Here is a 21,491-nt window from a genome sequence, read left to right as displayed (position 1 = left end):
ATCCGCACCCCTGCATCTCGTTAGCGCCCCCAACCGCCACCGCCGGCCAAACCCGGGTCTGCACCCCCGTCCTCCTGGCCTCCCCTCCCTCTAGTGCCCTCGGCACCCTCCCCCCCGCCCAGGCCCGGATCCGCACCCCAACTCCTCGCCGCGCCGGGTCCCGCGTCCCCGCCCCCGGATCGCGTCTCCCCCACCTCACACACCCCCCCCACACACACACCCCTGCCCCGGTCCGCACCCCAGCCCCCGGCCGCGCCCCCTCCCGCGTCCCCGCCCCGCCGCGCTCCCGCCCCGGGGCCGCGCTCGGGCGGCGAGACCCGCCTGCTGGGCGGGCGGCGGGGGCGCCATGGGCAGCGGCAGCAGCCGGAGCGGCCGGGCCCTGAGGCGGCTGCGCAGCCCCGACAGCCGGCCGGCGGGGCCCGGCGGGGCAGCCTCGGAGGGCGGGACGCGGCCTCTGGTCTCCGCGACGGCGGCGGCGGCCGCCCGGGAGGAGGCCCGGGAGGCGGAGGCTGCTGAGGGGGCGGCCGACCCCGACCCCGACCGCGACCCCGGCCCCGCGGACGGCGGGGACGAGACCCTGCGCCTGCTGGACCAGCTGCTGGCCGAGTCGGCGGCCTGGGGCCCGGGGGAGCTCGCCCCGCGGGGCCCGGCGCGGCCCAAACCCGCAGCCGGCGCCGGGAGCCGGGTGAGTGTGGGAGTCCGCGGAGCCGTTGCCCTGTCCCCCAGCACCCCCCCCAGCCCCCCAGCCGCGTGCTTCCTCCGACCCGCCTCCGCGCTCCCCCCCCCCCCCCAGGCTCCCTGGGCCTGCACGACGCCTGTCCCCCTCTGCCCCGAGTGTCACCCACCGTCTGTGTGTCTCCGAATGCCTCCGAGGTCTCCTGCTGCTCACGCGGCCTCTCCTTCCCTAACACCCCGTCTGATCTTCTCCCTGTCTGTCCCTTCTGGGTGCTGGTCTCGCTGCCTCGAGTTTGGGGTGACAGTGCTGGGCGCAGCCTGTAAGAGCAGGGGGCACACATCCCTTGGCAGAAGTGCATCTCCCGGGCTGGCTTCTGGCCAGAGCTCGCCTTTCTTTCCTTTCAGAGCTGTGTGTCCACCCTCACAGCACGGCATCCCAGACTCCTTCCCGCCTAGGTGGGAGTTGGCCAGGGGTGCCGGCTATTCTCTCCAGAGGAAGCTGCGCAATGGTGGGACTGGTTGCCAAACAGTGGTTCACAAATGTGTCAGACACATCAAGAGCCTTGCCTTGCTAGTCAAGCAATTCACATGCTACTGGCTATTTTTAAGATGCTGTGGAATCTGTTTTTCGCTTCCCAATCCTCTCTTCCAGAACATTTGTAATAACAGTCCCTCCCGTTGTTCTAGAAAAACAATAAAAACAAGCACTCCGGTTTGGCAACAGTCTTCACTCCAGCAGAGCAGAATGAACAAGAAGACCTTTACTATCAGCTCCTGGGCTTGAGGAGGATGCCAAAGGCAGCACCCCCTTCCCTGGAGCCCCACAGGCTTTGCTTAACTGCCAGGACCCAGGGAAGTGTCTTCTGGGGGCAGCCACCAAGCAGCAAAATCCAGAAACCACTGTGAGGGGTGGGGCGGAGAACTGGCTCAAATCAGACAGTGCAGAGTGTCTCCTCTCCTCCCCCACCATCCTCCTGCCGGACCCGTCCCCTGCTACCCTCCCAAAGTGAGCCGCAGTGAGTAGGACTGAATTTGTTCACAAGATGCCTTCAAGACTACGTCACCATTCAGTTATATAATGCGAAAAATGGATAAACAGTTGAGAAATTTGGGGGAAATTCTCAGCATGAAAGCAATCATCTAGTGTCCAAGTTTCAAGTGGCTTGGAAACCCTAGAAGTGAAAGCGAGAGGAAAAGAAAACGAATGGATTTCCCCTCGACGTCCTGAATATCAGTGACTCTCAGGGTGCAGGGCTGCCTTACTCACTCTCCCAGTCATTTCTATGAGCCCAGCACCCCTCTGGGTGCTAAAGCAAACACAGATGGCCCACGGTCCTTATCCAAAAGAAATCTACAGTTTAGTGGGGAAAGAGAGACCTGCAGACAAAAAACAGAATAGAGCGTGGTGAGAGACAGACCTGCACAGAGTCCACAAGAGGAGCGACCGAGCCCCTGGAAAAGTCAGGGTGGCACTCCAGAAGGACAGCACTTGACCTGAATCTGGAAGGATCTGTGGCTTTAGCCAGGCAAACAAGCAGGGAAGAGCATTTGTGCAGAGAGAACCCCACGTGCGTGTGGGCAGAGGCGGTGGGGTGGGGTCTACAGTGCCCAGGCTGTGGGCAGGGAGGGCCTGGTTGAAGAGGCTGAGGGGTACGTGCCATGCTGTTGCAGGTGCTGCTGGGAGTTTCCCAGGTCGAGAAGTTTGGACTTTACCGTAAAAGCTGTGGCTGTCTCTGAAGGGCCAGGGGGAGCCGCATTTTGTGTTTTAGGAAGATGACACCGACACAGCTGTGGGAGGAGGGACTGGGCCAAGTAAGCCTGCGGTCGGGATGGCCAGCTGGGGGCTGCTTCGGTGGCGTGGGTGAGCAGGTCCTGAGTGAAGCAGGCCAGCCAGAGCGCCGAAGGGGAGATGGAGGTGCCTAGGAGGGAGAATCGGTCAGCCGTGGTGCTTCTTCTGGATGTGGATTGTATGTATCCTCTGTGCTATAAATATTTCTTGAGTGAATCCTAGAATCTTAGGATTATTAGATCTGTAAGAAAGCTCCTCGAGTCCAATTATTTTCAGGTATGGGGAGATGAAGTGAAAAGGTCAGGGCTCCTAATTTCTTGACTGTAAAGGTCCCAGAAGGTTAACTGCCTGAACACTCAAGCGTGGGGTTTATGCTTTTTTTGCTGTATAGATTACGTCCTTTGATTCTCTTGGCAATTGTACATCTTATAAGATTCTGAGTTGACAAAACATCATTGAGCTAGGAAAAAATTGGTATTTAGATGGATCCATATTGACCCATCTAAATACCAAAGGGCCGACTTCTATGTATGGGTTGAAGTCGGCCCTTCTTCCAAATGTTAGAAATGATGTTCCCAAGGACAGAGCAAATGATTGATTGAGCAAGTAAATAACACAATTTAAATTTCTTTAGGAGGGAAGGACGAAAACCTTCCTTAGGTTCTAAACTGTCTAGCAGTTTGGAGGAGAGAGGTACTCTTCGTCAGACAATGCCAAACTCAAGTGAAATTATCCCTTTAAGCACCCATGTTTAAAAATTTTAACTACTGGGCGCCTGGGTGGCTCAGTTGGTTGAGCGACTGCCTTCGGCTCAGGTCATGATCCGGGAGTCCCGGGATCGAGTCCCGCATCGGGCTCCCCGCTCGGCGGGGAGAGTCTGCTTCTCCCTCTGACCCTCTTCCCTCTCGTTCTCTCCCTCTCAAATAAATAAATAAAATCTTTAAAAAAAAAAAAATAAAAATTTTAACTACTGCTGATTAGAATATCTTAGAGACTGGTTATGCGTATCTCTGAACCATCACCCTGAATGTTATGGATTATACTCAACTATATTCAAGAATAGTTATAGCTAATATTTTAATGTGCACTTGGGTCTCAAACAAGCATTAACTCTTTTCATCTTTAACAGTATCGTCCATTTTTACGGGTGGGAAAGAGAAAACAGGCACAGAGAGGTTAAGCACCTTAACTAAAGCCACACAGTTATGGCAGAGCAGAGATCAGACTCTCGACAGTCAGGCTCCTGTACCCTTATTATCAAAATGGCCCTAACAGCTGCGATGCTTGTTATTGCCTCTCTGCCTTGGTCCGTCTTTCCACTGTCACGTTTTAGCCATTGTCAGTCTGTATGCAACCAAACAAGCTTCTCTGTATCCCCCGCCCTAGTGGACACCTCTCTGAGCTGCACTTGGGGGTTGGAATCACATAGCCATGCCTGCTGATTCTGTGTTTCAAGGAAGAGCATGACCCTCCGAGGTCAGGCCTGGGAGAGGTTCTTCCCTGGCCTGAAGAATCATCTCTTCAGCCAGTGGGCTTTGTGGCAAATATTTCAATCAAACGTGCGTCTTTGTCTTGTTTCTTAATTCTTGGTTGTTTTCCTATACAGTTAAGGTTGCTGGATAAGAATGAAGTATTGCCATATTCTAAAACTGGGATTTTTAAAATTAAGTTTTAAGAAGTATTTACTTTTATTTATTTTTTATTTATTTACTTATTTATTTTAGAGAGGGAGAAAGATTGGGGGTGGGAAGGGGCAGAGAGAGAGAGGCCTAAGCGGGCTCCAGAGCCTGAGGCGGGGCTCGATCTCACAACCCTGAGATCATGACCTGCAATCAAGGGTTGGACACTCAATCAACTGAGCCACCCAGGTGCCCCTTCTAAGGGGTATTTAAATCAATTACATCTCTCTCCCCACCCCTCTATATAGGTACATATGAGAAATGTGTATCTACATATAGGGGCTACTTCAGTGGTCCTAGTGGCATTATGTTGATATCACTGAAATTATAATAATCTGCTTTGGATTTTTATACTTCAACTATTTCATAAACAGCTTTTTATATTGCTGCATAGTATTCTTAATTATTTTAATAAATGCAAAATATCCATCAAATTCATGTACCATGAATTAAACCATCTCCTGTTACTGTCCTGGATTAATTTCTAACTTTGTGCCTTGCATTATTAGGTGTGCAGAGCAGAATTTTTTTTCCCAAAGCCAGTGGAACTTTAAAATCAACAGTATCTTAGTGGGATATTGAAACCGAAAACTATTTAGGATGGAAAAATTATGTGAGAAAAGCTAATCGTTTGGGCTTGGGTTTTATTAAGTTATTTGATCAAATTATAGTTTTTTAACAATGCAGCAGTATCTCTGCCACTCAGCGCTGTATTACCTGGGAAAATTACCGTCTGTTATTGATCCATGCATTTAGTGTGTAGTTTAGAGCACCTGCATGTGCCAGGTACTGTTGTAGGTGCTCCGTATACATCGGTGAACCAAACGGACAAAACCTCTGCTACCACTCTGATCGTCTTAAGTTCAACAGTGAACAAAATAAAGCATAAAGAACAATAAAGCAGGGGCGCCTGGGTGGCTTAGTCGATTAAGTGTCTGACTCTTGATTTCGGCTCAGGTCATGATCTCAGGGTCATAGGATCGAGCCCCGCGTCGGACTCCACGCTCAGTGTGGAGTCGGCTTGGGATTCTCTCTGCCCCACTCCCTCTGCCCCTCCCCCCAGTCTCTCTCTCTCAAATAAAAAATATATATATATTTTAAAAAAAGAACAACAGAGCAGCAGGGCCTGGGGAGAACAGGAGTGGATCTAGGTTGTCATTTTTACTAGGTGGGCAGGGAAGGTGTCACTGAGGAGGCAGGACTTGGGCAAAGCCTTGGAGGAGGTGAGGGCTGCCGCGCTTCTGTGGGAACCGGTGTCCCAAGCCAAGGGGTCAGCCAGTCACAGGTCCTCGGGTGGAGCCTGGAGGGTCTACTCAAAGAGCAGCAGGTTGGGCGTTGTGGCTGGAGTGGAGAGGGCAAGGTCAGGGTAGTGGAGACAGGATGGTGGCCAGGATGGTGGCCTGGTGTCTGGGCAAGGCATGATGGTCCTTTGGCCACTGTTAGGCCTTTGGCCTTTACTTTGAAGGAGGTGGGAAGCCCTGGAGGGTTTTCAACAGAGATGACCTGATTTAAGGCTCACCCTCGCTGGCTGCCGTGTTGGAGACAGAGTGGGGGTGGGGCAGAGCCACAGCTGGGCCTGGAGTTAGGAGGCTTTCACAGGGATCCCTGAGAACAGAGGGCGGTAGTGAGGGCCGTGAGCAGTAGTTGGCCTGTGGACACAGACTAAAGAGAGGCAACCAGTTTACCAGTGGATTGGCTGTGGGGTCAAAGATGACCCCAGAGTTTTGGGCTTGAGCAGCTAGAAGGACGTAGTTGCTGTTAGCTGACGTGGAAATGGGGAAGGGGCAGGTTTGGGGTGTTAATCAGAAATTTGGCTTTGAATGTGTAGGTTTGAGATGCCTATTCAACACCCGAACAGCGAACAGCGAGGCAAGTGAAGAGGTCTTTGTAAGAGGCCGGTGCTCAGGGGAGACGTTGGGATTGGAGCTGTGAGTGTGGGATCCGGCAGAACAGAGGAGCGTGGAGGGTCGACCAGAACACCAGTAACAACGATGCCGGCTAACACCTGCCCGTGTGCCAGGCGCTGCTGTGGCCGTGGATGTGTGTGACCTCGTATTCAGATGTGGAAAAGATGAGGGGACACGCCAAAGGGGACAACCAGTAACGCAGGGTGGGGGGGGGGGCAAGAGGATGCCATGTCTGGAAGCCCAGGGAGGAAAGGGTTTCCGGAAGGGAGAGGTGACCAGCTCTTGTAAATGTTGTTTAATGGGATGAATAGGATGAAGCCAGGGGACTGACCACTGACACTAGCAACTTGGAGGTCCCTAATGCCCTCGGGAAGAGCAGTGGGGAAAGCTTGACAGGCTCGGGCTCATGGAGAATGAGAGGCAAGGAACCAGAGTGTAGTCAATGCTTCCAGGAAGCTTGTTTTTACAGTGCAGTGGTAGTGGATAGTCAAGGATGGCCCTGGTAGGATACGGAATTAACCATAAAAATCTCAGTCCCAGGGGCACCTGGGGGGCTCAGTCGTTAAGCGTCTGCCTTCGGCTCAGGTCATGATCCTGGGGTCCTGGGATCGAGCCTGGCGTTGGGCTCCCTGCTCGGCGGGGAACCTGCTTCTCCCTCTCCCTGCTTGTGCTGTCTCTCACTATCTCTGTCTCTCTCAAATAAATAAATAAAATCTTAAAAAAAAAAAATCTCAGTCCCAGAATGGGCTGGATAAATGAAGTTTTTGAGATTAAGTGCACTAGTGAAATTCAAGGGCACTCTTAAAGAGGAAATTTTGATACAGTCCAAATTCCGCACCTTTACTACCATGTTATGTAGTTGAGACTTTGTCCCCCCTCCTGCCTAATAAATCTGGGCTGATCAAGATCTAGGGAAGTTTGTTTTCCGGAGAGTTTTTGTTTTAAGATTTTATTTATTTTTATTTTTTTAAAAGATTTATTTATGTTCGAGAGAGAGAGAGAGAAAGAGAGAGAGAGAGAGTGCGGGGGGGGGGAGGGGCAGAGGGAGAGGATCTCAAGCAGACTCCCTGCTGAGTGCGGAGCTCGAGGTGGTTGGATCCCAGGACCCTGAGATCATGACCTGAGCTGAAATCAAGAGTCTAATGCTTAACCGACTGAACCACCCAGGCACCCCTAAAGATCTTATTTTTACGTAATCTCTACACCCAACTCGGGACTTGAACTCACAACCCCGAGATCAAGAATCACATGCTCTACTGACTGAGCCAGCCAGGCGCCCCTCATTTTCTGGGAACTTTATTGTTGCTGCAAAGGTAGCACATTTTTTTTTTTTTTTTACAAGAAGGTCTAGGCCAATCATGTCTTCTAGTTAGGCAGAATGAATCCATCTTCCACCACTTTTGCAAAGGTTCCATTTCGCTCTAGCAAAGAAAGACCAGGATAATCTTTGTCTATTACCATCAGCCAGGACTTTGGCGTAATCCTGGTTCGCAGCTGCTATGGGATGTGAGGGTGAATACAGCAGTCAAAATGATTACGTGGCTGGAAAGCAGATCACCAGAGAGAGTTAAACGTGATGGGTAATATGATGGACTTTTGGCAAAAAAAAAGCGCCCCTATTTTGAAAACAGTTACCGTCCGTCTGCATTCAGATGTGATCTATAGCGAAGCACACAAATTTAAGTGACAGTAAGTGGTATTTGAGCAATCTAGGAAAAATAGAAGAGTAAAACTAGTGCTAATCCCCAAAAAGCTCCTAACTGTGTTGTGGAGGGTTGTGTAAATGCACATGTGTCATTCATCATGGAATTCTTGCAGTAGAGGTATATAGGAAGGATTATACACGCAAGGAATAGTTCCATCTGAGGCAGGCGTCTTCCCAGTGGGGCTGACGTCTGAGTTGGTTCTAAAGGATCAGCTGAGTTTTCCAGCAGTGGGAAAAGGATGGAGTCTTCCATACAGAGGGAACAGCGTGTGGAAACACGAAGAGGGCTGAAAGTGCTTTAGGAGAACAGCGTGTAGCCCCTTATGGCTGGATAGCGAGGTGATGACAGATGGAGCGCAAAAGGCAACCATATCGCTTTGAGTCATGATTTCACAACCCTCTAGGCTAAGGGGTGGAACTTCATCCTGTGGGCAGTGCAGAGCAAGTGCAGGTTTTCTGTGTTTATTATACTTAAATGTTGATTTTAAAATCAGGAGAGGTAATGGAAATGCACAGGAGAGAAGATGTGAAAGATGCCCTGAAAAGAAAGTGCCCCTTCCACTGTCCCCACTTTTCCCCGGGTCCCTTCCCCAGAGACACCAGCTTATTTCTCGTGCCTCCTCTCCTGGCCAGCCTCACTTTTGGAAGGTCAGAGGCAGCAGGGGGTAGGGATTGAGAGGAGACTGTGCAGGAGTGAGACGCTCAGGTAGGAGGGTACTGCATTAATCCAGGGCCGAGGAGGTGGGAGAAGCCCAGATGACATCTGGGTATGACATGCAAAGGAAGGCGAGTTTCCAGAACGGCGCCAAGGCTTCTTGCCTGTGTAGTTGAGCCAATAATGATGCTCAGTGCGGTATAGGTCGGGTTTGACGTGGGAGGCAGACGAGTTCCTGGGGCTGTCTGAAATTCATGTCCACTGATGTTCATGGTTTGTGAACATCAGCATGCAGACGGGCTGCTGGCGGGGGGCGGAGGCACATGGACTGGGGGAGAAGAATGCCAAGCCTGGAGAACATCCAACGCTGCAGAAAGAATCCTCCCCTCAGGGGACCTATAAAAAAACAGCGAGGTTTCAACTGTAAGACGCACAGTGCCTGGAGAAGCGGGTAGGATGCGGGACCTCCGAGGGCTCCCTCCCTCCGTGGTTGCAGGACGGTGGCTGAGAGCACAGCCCCACAGCGCCTGGCCCGACCAGGCCTCGGCAGTGGCTGCTGGGTGCTGGCTGGAGAGGGGAAGGACGGTGGGGCAGGGGTCGCTGTCACGAGCATGACGTCCAGAGGTGCTGGTGAAGACTTTCTGGGCCCAGGAGCTTTAGTTCCCACAGGGGATGGGACAAGCGGTGCCTGGACTCTGGTGAGGGGCCAGCAGGGGTCTGGGCAGAGCGGAGGTTCTTACCTCCCTCGGGGCCAGGAGCCCGATACCAGCAAGGCAGGTAGTTCCCAGCCCAAGGCCACCAGTTTAGGGGGCCACTGACCTCTGCCTCCCGACAGCCAATGTCCAGGAACCCGGTGGTCTCTTTCCAGTTGGAGAATCAGCTTGCTAGCTCCAAAGGGGCACGAGTCCAGGACGCCCCGCACCTCATTTACGTCAGAGGCCCTTGGGGCTCAGCAGGGGGGGCTGCCCCAGGGCTGGGCAGGCCCGGGAGCCACACCAGGTCATCTCCCTCCCCGTGCAAGGGCGCGTAGCCGCTGGACGGGGGCCGTCCCCGGGGTGGGCAACAGGCCGCCTGCAGCCCCCCCCCCCCGTGAGCTCCAGCGTTCGTGAAATGATGTGAAAATGTATGTGAACGTGCTTTACAAGGTGAGAAAACACCATATAAATGCAACTGATCTTTTCCTCCAATCCCACCCCTTTCAGCTTCTCCAGGTCGGCCTGGCCTTCATTCTCTCCGGAAACACTTTCCTGAAGGCATGGCCTCGTGAAGGGAGGTGGGGGCTCCTCGACCGTTGGTCTCAGAGTCAGAGCCTCCTTTTGAAAAACTCTGGTTGTCATTTTATTAACGCAAAACAGCTCTCCCTGCAGAGCCCACCTGGCCCGAAGCGATTGCTGCCTGGGAGGCCGCGGAGTGGGGCTGTGCGGGGACAGGAGCGCCCCCTGGCGGCGGGAGGGCTGAGCCCGCGGGCACAACCCGGGACCTCTCACTGAGGCGGGGAGGCCAGGTACCAGGAGGTGCCCTCACGCTGTTCTCTCCACTTTATGTGCTCAGATGTCCCTGATGAAACATAAAAACCCCAACCAACCGAACAAACCTGGGCTGCGAAGAAGGATAATTCTTCGATAGTGAAGAAGGGGGAAGTCTTCCCAGGCTGTGGAATATCACCCAGCAATAAAAGGGGTAAACTCACTAGGATGCCTGGTAGGCTCCGTGGGTAGAAGATGCGACTCTCGATCCTGCGATCGTGAGTTCGAGTCCCACATTGGGCGCAGTGAGCCGTTGCTACACACAACGTGGATGGATCTCAGAATCATTACACGGAGGGAAAGAAGCCAGGGAAAGGGTGCACGCCGTATGATTCCGCGAGTCTCTCGGCTTCCAGAGAGGGCGCACGAATCTGCAGTGACCAGAAGCAGATCAGCGGTTGCCTGGAGACGGGAGGGAGGCCGAGGGAAGCAGGGAGGACCACGGAGGGTGCTGACCGCGGGGATGGTTTAACAGGTCCACGCACGTGTGGAAGCCCACCAAACTGAATTCCTTAAACATCTGCGGCTTGTGCTATGGCAATTCTCCGTATCATTGATAGGTGAAGCTGTTGAACATGAAGAGTTGAAGGGGGAGGACTCTCTAAACAGAAGAAGCAGAACATAGACATTTTGGTAAATAAAAGATGCAGTGGATTTCCTAAAAATTAACCATTGGTACTTTGCTTTTTTCAAAAAACCCTAGTTGTAGGGGTCTGGGGAGATTAAGAGATCATCTGATTCACTTCCTCCTCCTCTTTTCGGCTGCTCCTTCAGCTCTGGTGTGTTCTTCCAAACCTGCCTGCGATCGCGAGCGATGACACATCCCCCGCCCGCCCGTACACACTCACGCGCTCCCTGAGCTCAGCCCGGTTCCCACGGGCCGCCGGCCCAGCCCAGGCGCCATGGCCCCCCGGGGTCCCCGGGGTCTGTCTGGCCCAGAGGGGGCAGGCCGCCCGCTGGCGGGGGGGGGGTGGGGGTCGGGGGGTCGGGGCGGGAACGTGCGTCTGCACTAGGCAGGGAGCAGCGGCAGGGGCTGCTGTGTCCTTGCTTTTCGTCCAAGCTCCCTCTGCGGCTTCAGGAGCTGTGTTTCGGGGACGGCGTTCTAACACACTCTACATCTGACAAAGTCAAGTGAAAGGCTGAAACGCACTGACAAGGAAGGGACCGCGCATTCGGACCTCGGGCACAGAAAGAAACCTCAGTAAACGTGGAGCTGATATAACAAGGCTGAGCCATGGGGGAAATTACAAAGGCAAGAGCACAGTATCCCTTCCGAACCCTGCTGTAGGGTGTGTGCAGGTGATGGTGTGCCCCGTCCTGGCTGCTCCCCCCCGGGGCCGGCAAAGTGTCCCCCGTAGCGGCAGGGAAAGCAGCGGGCAAGTGGAGACGGGCTGATCCTGCAAAGGTCTGACTCTCAGTTGCCCTCCCGCTGGGAGAAACGATGTGTAACAACCTTCCCACAGTCTGATGATGAGGGGGAAAGCCAAAGTAGGTGACGACAAAGGCTGGTTCCGGCAGAAACTGACAAGAGGGCACAAGGGTGCAAATAGGATGACGTCTAAAAAGCAGCTCGGGGATGGCTGGGTAAAATACTACTTCTCGTCTCTGGAGGCCCTGGGCATGTAGGCAGGCCCTGTGACCAAAAGCTGTAGGGGGGCAGTTTGGTGGCAGTGATAAGTGAGGACTTCCTTGTGTACCCGAGAGAATTGAAAGCAGGGTCCCAAACAGATCTCTGTCCACCCATGTTCACAAGAGTGGTACTCACAGCAGCCAAAAGGTGCAAGCAACCTGACAGACGAATGCAGTACACACACACAATAGGATGTTAGTCAGCCTTAAAAGGGAAGGACATTCTGGCACCTGCTCCAACATGGATGAACCCCAAAGATGTACCAGCTGAAGTCAGCCAGACACAAAAGGACAAATACTGTAGGAGTCCACTTAGACAAGGTGGTCAGATTCATAGAGATCGTAGGAGGGTGGTTGCCGGGGCTTGGGGTAGGGAGTCGTTGAATGGGGACAGAATTTCTGTTTTGCAAGATGGAAAGAGCTCTTGAGATTGGTTGTACTTGAATGTACTTAATAGTGAAATGTACACTTAAAAATGGTTAAGATGGTGAATTTTAGGCTATGTGTATTTTATCATAGAATTTTGTTTTTAATTAAAAAGAACATTCAGGGGCGCCTGGGTGGCTCAGTTGGTTAAGCGACTGCCTTCGGCTCAGGTCATGATCCTGGAGTCCCCGGATCGAGTCCCACATCGGGCTTCCTGCTCAGCGGGGAGTCTGCTTCTCCCTCTGACCCTCTTCCCTCTCGTGCTTTCTATCTCTCATCCTCTCTCTGAAATAAATAAATAAAATCTTTAAAAAAAAAAAGAACATTCAGGGGCACCAGGGTGGCTCAGTCGGTTAAGCGCCTGACTCTCGATCTCAGCTCAGGTGTCAGTCTCAGAGTCGTGAGTTCAAGCCCCGCATTGGGCTCCACGCCCCACGTGGAGCCAACTTAAAAACAAAACAAAAAAAGAAACTTCAGATACTCTGAGCTGCTCTGAGATGGGATGTGTGGCTTCAAGAGGCAGTGGGGGTAAGTGTGTGTGTGTGAGTGTGTTACTTCCCGTCTTCTTCCTTCACTATACCCCCCCTCTCTGTCCCTCTTCCTATCGTGAATTCCTTGCTGACTTGAGAGTCATCGGCTCTTCATCTTTACACTCCCCAAAGGCAAAAATGAGTGTTCCAAGAAACACGCCGTGATTAGGGAGTCCCCCATCGCAAGATCACCAGCCACCAACAGCCACGGTCGGCTCTTGGGGATATGGCTGGAACGGGGCTGTGCACCCTTGCCCGCGTGGCCAGCCTCCACTTGCAGTGTTGAGCAGGCAAGACCAACCTTTACGGGACAGCATGTCGAGGCTGGCTGGCCTTCCCCTGCCCAGCCCCACGGGGCGCGCGTTGGCAGGACATGCCCAGTATGTGCTTGCTTCACTTCCCAACGCTAATGTTTCCCAAGAGACACGTCAGAGCTGATTTCTCAGGGAAGAAAATGTTGTACAGGAACCTCTGCTTAGGCCTCGAAGACCAAGACGCTCCCTAGACCAACCACATCACACAATCTGGTTATCCTCCAGTGGGCCTTCGTCAGAGGTTGGCCTAGATTGGACATTGGTTCAGATACTTCAAATGGTGTTTACTGGTCATCTGTAGGATGGCTGTTAACACTACGGATGAGCCGGTGGATAATCTCTCGTCTCGCAGCAACCCTGAGGGCTCAGTCCCCATTATGCACCTGGGTAAACTGAGGCTCAGAGAGCCTCACAATCCACCCAAAGGCATATCATTATTAAATGGCACAACTGAGATTTGAACCCTTTTCTCTATTATGCTGTTTTTACTCTACTATGCCAACTGCTCTATAGACTTTAAATTCAGGATTATAACAACCCAGCACCTTGACATTCAACTTAGTTCGGAAAATACTTCATGTTTATCCTGTACGCAGCTTGGAGAAGTGGTACTCCTGCTGGGGAGGACTAACTAACACTAACAGGTTAATAACTAGCGGACGGCGTGGTATACAGCACTGGTCCGAGGATAACAGAAACGATAGCAGCTAATGTTTACTGAGAACTTACTAAGTGCCAGGCACTCTGGAATGACTTTAGAACAGCTCCCAGTAAACTTGCTTTGCACACGAGGAAAACCACTGCTGAGAAAGGTCAGGACAACCCCCCGAACCGCAGAGCTGGTAGGGCAAAGTTTGGTCTGTCTCTCTTTCAAAACTTATGCCCCTGACTACCGTACTGCCCACCCTCTCCAATTGCACATTTTATAGCAACACCCCACCCTCCAGCTCTGTGCTCTTACCCATCTGGCTAACTGTTTAATGTGTTTAAGACTTACTTCTCCAACGACATTGCCAGGACCTCAAGAGCATAGAGCGCTCGTCTGCCCAGCAGCTGATAGAGCACGGGGCACGCCGGGGTGCTGGGTGAATGGCTGGTGAGTGACTGATCCATGTGATCACGTCTCCGAGTCCGAGGATGCAGGAGGGCTTCACAAGAGAATTTGGAGAGAACATAACCAGCTTCCTGTGGGGGCAAAAGCCCAGTTCTGTCTATTGGCAGCATAGGATCATGGAATGAGAGAACACAATTGCTCCATTATTAAAAGGAAAAAAACAAAACCTTTAAAACTCCCCAATGTCTGCAGAATAAGTAAGGTCCCTGTCCCGGGCCTGAATGCATAGATTTAATTTCAAGTGGTCCCAGACTGGAAATGCCCCCGAGGTGCCCAGCAAAAAGTCATCTTCCTCTTAGGACTCAGAGAATACTCACAAAGAAGTTTCCAAGGACAAGGAGCAGCAAACAACAAAAAATAACCAACTATTCAAGGAACCCAGTAAAAACCAGAAGAAAAAATAGTCAACAAAAATAGATCAGCGAAGGGCGCCTGACTGGCTCAGTCAGTTAAGCATCCAGCTCTTGATTTCAGCTTAGGTCGTGATCTCAGGGTCCTGGGGTCGAGTTCTGTGTCGGGTTCCACGATCAGTGCGGAATCTGCTTGAGATTCTCTCTCTCCCTCTCCTTCTGCCCCTCCCCCCTCCAAAATAGATCGGTGAAGACTTCAGTTGTTTGGATTACCAGGAACAGACTATATGCAATTTATGTTTATTATGTTTAAAGAAAATACCTGCAAAGGACAAGGGCCTAGAGAAAGTGACCTCGTGTATTTGAAAAAGCACCACACAGAACTTGTAGAAATGGAAACTAGAATAAACAAAGTTAAAGATCCCGATGGTGTGGGTTAGCAGGAGATTAGACAGGGATGAGACCAGCGCATTGGAAGACAGAGCTGGAGAAATGACCCAGCGCATAGCACCAAGGCGAGGCTCTGATCCAGATGCTCGAGAAAAAAATCACAGTAAACATTAAGTTGTGAAACAATAGAAACTTTCCCTTTCAATAAGGGAGCAAGACAAAGATGCCTGTTGTCATCACTTCTTTTCATGTAGTACCAGAAGTCTGAAAAGGTTAGGGGGAAATTGAGTGGCTGTTATTCCCAGAGAAGGTGAATGAGAACAAAAATAATACAAACAGAATCTATGCATAAATTATTAGGGCTAATACCAGAGTTGGTAAATTCACCGACTCCCCCAAATATATATATTTCAGTCATATTTCTGCAACAAGAGATATAAAATAAAATTTTATTTAAAAAAGGTGATGTGTGGGGCGCCTGGGCGGCTCAGTCATTAAACGTCTGCTTTCGGCTCAGGTCATGATCCCAGGGTCCTGGGATGGAGCCCCGCGTCGGGGGCTGCTCCAGGGGAAGCCTGCTTCTCCCTCTGCCTCTGCCCCTCCTCCCCACCCCGCCTTCACACTCTCTCTCTCAAATAGATAAAGACTTAAAAAAAAAAGACATTAGAGAAGGCCTGAATGAATGGAGAAACAGTCCTTGTTTATAAATCAAAAGGCTGATTACTATAAAGGTATCAATTCTCCCTAAATGATCTGTGGTTTCATACCACCCCAACAAAATCCCCAAGATTTTTTTTTCCCATGGAATAGGCCAACCTGATTCCAATACATATATGGGGAAATGCCAAGAACTGAGAGTAGTCAAGACTCTTTTTAAAAAAAAATTGGTGGGAGGATGTGTTTTAGCAGATGTCAAGGTTCATTCTAAAGCTGTGGTCGTCGGCACAGGCTGGTGCAGGCACGGGGCTCGGCACGGACTACAGCAAAAGCCTGCGGACAAACGTGTGCTCCGTCTAAACACCCTTGTCTGGGGACGGAGAAAGCTTGGCAGAGCCAAGTGGAAGGCAGATGTGACCCCTGGAGGTGACAGATGGTGGTGCAGCCAGGTCGCCGGCCACATGTGTGAGCTTCATAAAGTCACCCCCTGCCCCAGCCTCAGTCTTCCCGCCTGTGAAGTAAGCAGATGCAACTGGAGAGCCACAGGGGCCTTTCCCGCTGTGGTTTACCTAGTCCTGGGTTAAACATGGTGGCCCGTGTCTGTTGGCAGAAAGCGTCACTGACAACCTTTTGATGCTTCTTTCTTTTGTCCTTCTCAAGGTGTCCTCCAAACAGAGCGCTGACGAGCACCCAGAGAGCAGCAGAGTCTCCAGGTGAGTGCGAGGCGGGGGTGAGCACGTTTCCTCTGCCAGAAGCCACAGCTTCTTGCCCCGGCCCCAGATGCCCACAGAACCCCATGGCTCCCAGCTCCCCACTCACCGCCCGACGCAGCTCCCTCCTTCCAGGGAAGGTGCTGCTCATGGGAGTGTGCAGAAGCCCTACGGCCTCACAGCCGCTGTGACTGTCCCCCTGAGAGAGGCCCTGGCCCAGATCGTCCAGGGCGTTCCCGACCTCACTCGTTCACCCAGAAACCGTGTGCCGTGGGACATCTGCAGATGGGCCCTTCCAGAGTTTACAGCCTAGAGGGATGGCAGACGGGCCCCCTGTAATCTGTTACAATTTTATCAGGAAAATGCTTTTAAAACCCCTGGGAAGTGTCAGCTAAGGACCCGAGGCCCAGAGACCAGGCCTTCTCTGTCTGCTCCGGGCCATCCCACATGGCTCTGGGCCGCGTGAGGGTTTCAGGGCATCAAGAGCAGCCCAGCGGGAGGCTCAGCTGGGATGACCTTGGGCCCCTGGCCTGTTCTCCCCCACCATACCCTTGTGGCTTCCTTTTTTTTTTTAATAAAGATTTTATTTATTTATTTATTTATTTGACAGCGAGAGAGACAGCGAGAGAGGGAACACAAGCAGGGGGAGTGGGAGAGGGAGAAGCGGGCTTCCCGCTGAGCAGGGAGCCCGATGTGGGACTCGATCCGAGGACCCTGGGATCATGACCTGAGCCGAAGGCAGACGCTTGACCAACTGAGCCACCCAGGCACCCCCTCCTGGCTTCCTTACCTCTAAAGGGATGACAGTGATCTGCCCCGTCCCTGGGATGTGGGTGACTCTGGTATTCAGGACCATGGATGTGAATAGGTGTAAAACTTCTAGCGTAATAAGCTGTTTTTATGACCAATTCCAAAAGGTTTCAGGCAAGAAGCTTGCTGGTTTCCCTTACTGAACACACATTTGCAGGGGTCCTTCCCTGAGCAGCTTGGTCCCTTCACAAGTGCAGGCAGTGGGCTCAGGGGAGGTCAGAGAGGGGACAGGAGTGGCCTGAGGGCTCACAGAGGAGCTGGTAAGGGTTAAACTGGTTTGAAGGCTGCGTGGGAGGCCACGGAGGAGAAAGGAGGCAGGAGCATCCCTGGCAGCATTTCCAGCTGAGGATGCGGTGCGCCAGCAGGTGGCGGTTAGCACAGGGCCCTGGGGGTCACCGAAAGCCGGAAGCTCCCCGAGGTGGAGAAGGCGCTAAGCGCCACGCTGTAGCCACTGGCCACCGCTTTCGAGTGGGAGCAGGCTGGGACTCCTCGCTGGCGCAGAGGGTGAAGCAGTGGGAATGCTTACAACCCTGGCACCAGCGGTCCAGGCCCAGAGCCTTCTTCAGCATCGTGGAGAGCCCTGGCCCTCCCTCAGACCCTCCTCCTCTCATTGTATGGACTGGGGATGGGCTTGGCACTCGGCGCCCGGGGCGGGGGGTGGTCTCGGGTGCGAGGGAGGACACGGGGTCCCACGGCAGCCACCGCCCCAGGGGCCCCAGCGGCTCTGCTGGGCCGACCCAGACGCCCGAGCCTGCAGCTGCGTGCTGGGGACCTGGGGACACACCGGCCTGTGGGCCCCGCGGAAGCAACGGCGCACAGCTCAGCTCTGGCTGACTGTTTCCACTGATTTTAAAGAGAATTAGCATGACTTTCTCCAGTTTTCATCAACCCGAGGAATTTAGAAGGGTCAAATTCTACCTGGAATCAATTAGCTATTTCTCCTGCTTTTTAACTGAAGGGGCCCCTTCTGCTCCTTGCACACTCCAGGAGGCTCCTCAGACTCCTCACCACCCTCCCGGGAGTCTACTCCTTCCCTGGCTCACCTGCTTTCGTGGGAGGCTCTGTCAGGCTCCAGCAGCCCGCCCTGCTGCCTCGGGAAGGAGGAGAGGGCCATGGAGGCAAGCTCTGAGGGCGCACTGGCCCTCCCCGGGGTCAGGACTGGAGCAGCCTTCCTCTGGTCCCCAAACTTGGGCTCTTCGGCCTCTAAGGAGAGCCCCTGCAGGGAAGGAGCAGCAGCCTCCTGGCCCACATCTGCCGTGGCTCCCCCACGCCTCCGGGCCCTCCGTGGCTCTTCCCCCTCCACCCCCGACACAGATCTCAGAGGCAGTGGCCCCCCTTCCTTCCCGGCCTCCTCCCCTACCCCCCGGCTCTGCTGTTAGAACCCGGCAGAGCAGCATTTCTGGGAGAAATGTCCTAACATCTGCAGTTTACTTTGAAATACCTCCAGAAATCAGATGAAGTAGATGTGTGATAAAGTAAATACAGCAAAAACAAAACAAAACAAAAAAAACAAAACAAAACAAAAAAAACTGTGTATTTACTTAATTGTTGAATCTACAATTTCAACCTTTCTGTATGCTTGGGAGTCTTTGTGATAAAATGCTAAAGAGAAAAATCCTTCCAAGCCCAGTTAAAAATCTCTTCCCCCAAACTCTCGCCCTCCCCTCCGTCCTCGTCAAGCTGGGGTCTCGCCCCACTTTGTTGGCACCCAGCCTCCACACCCGTGACCCGTAAGGCAGCAGGTACAACACGGCAGTCCGGCTCCCAGCCTCACTCAGCCTCACAAAGGCAGCGCGGGCACCTGACTCAGGTCTGGTCCCTCACGGCGCTGGGCACACAGTAGGTGTCTCATAGATGCTTGTTGAAAGGAACGTTTGATGTGAACTGGGGCCATGTGGGCCTTGACCCCCGAGTCCTGATCATCCTTTCTTTTTTTTAAGATTTTATTTATTTATTTGAGAGAGAGAGAGAGAGAGAGAGAGAGCGCACAAGAGGGGGGATGGGCAGAGGGAGAGGGAGAAGCAGACTCCCCGCCGAGCAGGGAGCCCGATGCAGGGCTCGATCCCAGGACCCCGGGATCATGACCTGAGCCGAAGGCAGACGCTTCACTGCCTGAGCCACCTAGGGGCCCCCGAGTCCTGATCAACCTTGATGACATCTACATCTTTCTCCTGAGGGGCAAGGGCAGGGAGACATGGAAACGGCAGGGCTGAACTGGTCGGGCTGGCTTTGAGGACAGGGCTGGCCTGAGGTCCTAGGATTGGGTAACAGAAGCTGAGGGCGCATGGAGGGGACGCCTGGTGATGCTGGTGGCTCCTGTCTGCACCTGCCGCTGAGGATCCCCCATCCCGGCTCCCTGAGTTCACAGGTGCGAGGGGAAGTCGCCCCAGCGGCCTGAGCGGCAGAGCAGTGCGGCCTTCTTCTCCAGCACCACAGAGGAGGCCGTGGGAGGTCACTGTCCCACAGCCGGCGGTGGGCAGCTCTGGGCTGCGGACCTCGCATCCACTCCAGCTAGTAGCACGCAGCCTGACCCATGCCCACACCCCCCCAGCTGTCAAAGGTTCTGGGCAGGCCAAGGCCAGTGCCAGGCAACACTGCCAGGGAGCAGCCTGAAAGAAAGGGAAGTTTGGGGTACAGTGAATACCACCCCAAAGTCCCTATGATGTCCAGAAAGTTGGAGAGCGGGTGGGCCACCACGTGCAGGCTGATGGGAACCACTTTGTGGAGCCCGGGCAGCAGGAACAGGGTCTGATTCTGGTCACTCTGCCATGCCCAGTCCTGTCCTGCAGCAGCAACTCTGTTCAGCCCCCCCAAGGGTGCAGGCCCTGCAAGTAAATCAGGCAAGTGGGTAGCTCGCAATGCAGAGCTCACATTTGCTTAGGGCTGTGCAGCGTGCAGGACTCGGTGTCACATGCTCTCTGTGCATTATCTTATTTATGCCCCACAATGAACTTATGAATACAGCTCCACTTCAGATGTAAAAAAAAACTGATGCTCAGAGATGCAAATGCCTTGTTCAAGGTTGCAGCACTAGTAAGTGGCAGAGCTGGGATTCGAACTCGGACCTTTCCACCCTGAGGGCCCTGACCCTGAAACGCCCCAGGGGCTGGCTTCCTCGCAGGGTACATAAGGTCTGAGCGGACAAGGTCATAGGCAATGAAGCCAGAGAAATAGGCAGAGGGCCCGCTCTTATAAAAGATTAAGAAGCCTTCCCCAGGGCAAAGGTTTTCGGTTTTGGTTTAAGGACGAATCAGAAGTCCCTGAAGGGGCCATTGTAGACATGACGAGTTTGAAGGTGATGCCTTGTCTCCTGACACCCCTGTCCGTGTTTCTGGCTCACAGAAACCCGGGCGGCAGCCACGGGAGGCCCGAGAAGCCGTCAGGCATCTTGGCCATCTCGTACGACTACTCGGAAGAGGAGCTGATGGCCAGCATCGAGCAGGAGTACTGTCGCTGAGGCTGCTGGAGGTGCCCTGCAGGTCCCCTGCTCCCCCTGACCAGACTGGGGTTGCACCCCCGCCCCCGCACCCTGCCCAGGCTCTGGCTGGAGCTGAGCCCCCTCCAACATGCAGTTACTCCTGGTTCTTTCAAAAGATCCAGCTTCAGGCTTGCTGGCAAGCGGTGGTCAGCCGTGCAGACCCAGGTGTGAAGGCAGGCACAGGTGCAGTCCCCCCCCCCCCACCCCGGTGCATGCGCAGGCGCTCTCCCAGCTACTCCTCTCGCAGCCTCTGCGGAGGGCTTGTCTGCGGGCTTCTCCTGGAGCCTGAAATGTTTCCCCTGTAGGATGGCCCTCTCTGCACTGGGACCGGGGACAGCTCATCAAGCTGAGTGTGGCCCAGATTGGCTCCCTTGGGGCCTCTAACACGTCCCTGGTTCTGCACAGCAACTGCCTGGAGATGTTGATGCCTGCATTATGGTTCTGGGCTCTGGGGCGGGGCCGGAGAGTCTGCATTTCTAACCAGCCCCCAGGTGAGACCCGAGCTCCTGGACCCCCAGCCTCGCTCGGGGTAGGAAGGATTGAGTCTAAGCTTTAGATCGTACCTGACTCTTCCTTCCTGGCGCTGGGGCTGCTGAGAGCCACAGTCCGCCTGCCTCCCTGGAGAGAGGCCTGCTCCCCTCCTTGGCAGGTGTGATGGGCGGAGAGCACGGGACTGGGAGCTGGAGCCCTCAGTTAACTAACATGCAGCCACTTTCACCCTGTGGGCCTCAGTTTCCCTCTCTAGAAATTGAGTCCTGGAGGCTCTTCCAGGCATTCCAGCGCTGACAATCCAGGCTTCCTTGATCTCTGCTGTTCTGCAGCTGCAGAGGCAGCTCTGTGCCCCGGGAGGGAGGGGGGGGCACCCCGGCCCCACCTGGAGGAGGTCCTGAGGAACACCTGCTCTCACCAGCCTGATGGGACTGGTTTACTCTCGTCCCACCTGGGAGAAGGTACAACGTCACCGCATTGAGGCCAGAAGAGCCCGAGAACGTTCCCAGCGGACAGATGAGAAAGCCGGTTTGCCAGGGATGTCTATGAATCCAAGGCAGGGCCAGGGGAGCCACAGGCTGACTGGAAGGTGGGAATCCTGCTGGGGCGCAGGCGTGGCTGGCCTTGGAAGAAGGTTCTGGCTGGCGTGCGGTTCGGG

At 53.7% G+C, this 21,491-nt stretch overlaps 1 protein-coding gene across 1 annotated transcript; it reads left to right on the top strand.

Moving 5' to 3' along the window:
• The first annotated feature begins 346 nt into the window (after positions 1–346).
• On the top strand, positions 347–20,323 carry CYS1 (cystin 1). Its single transcript, XM_028099386.1, has 3 exons — positions 347–685; positions 16,007–16,059; positions 20,209–20,323. The coding sequence occupies exons 1-3, from the start codon at positions 347–349 to the stop codon at positions 20,321–20,323; spliced, it is 507 nt and encodes a 168-aa protein (XP_027955187.1).
• The last annotated feature ends 1,168 nt before the right edge of the window (positions 20,324–21,491 follow it).

This window comes from Eumetopias jubatus, unplaced genomic scaffold (genome assembly GCF_037043125.1).
Source record: "Eumetopias jubatus isolate StellerSeaLion01/CBP00866 unplaced genomic scaffold, mEumJub1_p1.0 scaffold_9, whole genome shotgun sequence".
Taxonomy (NCBI): domain Eukaryota; kingdom Metazoa; phylum Chordata; class Mammalia; order Carnivora; family Otariidae; genus Eumetopias; species Eumetopias jubatus.
The sequence above is the reverse complement of the archived record's forward strand: the minus strand, read 5'-3'. Positions and strand labels throughout refer to the sequence as shown.

Coding starts and splice junctions, on each gene's coding strand:
- CYS1 (XM_028099386.1), top strand. CDS start 347: ATGGGCAGCGGCAGCAGCCGGAGCGGCCGGGCCCTGAGGCGGCTGCGC. Junction 686..16,006: donor CAGCCGGCGCCGGGAGCCGG/GTGAGTGTGGGA, acceptor GTCCTTCTCAAG/GTGTCCTCCAAACAGAGCGC. Junction 16,060..20,208: donor GAGAGCAGCAGAGTCTCCAG/GTGAGTGCGAGG, acceptor TCTGGCTCACAG/AAACCCGGGCGGCAGCCACG.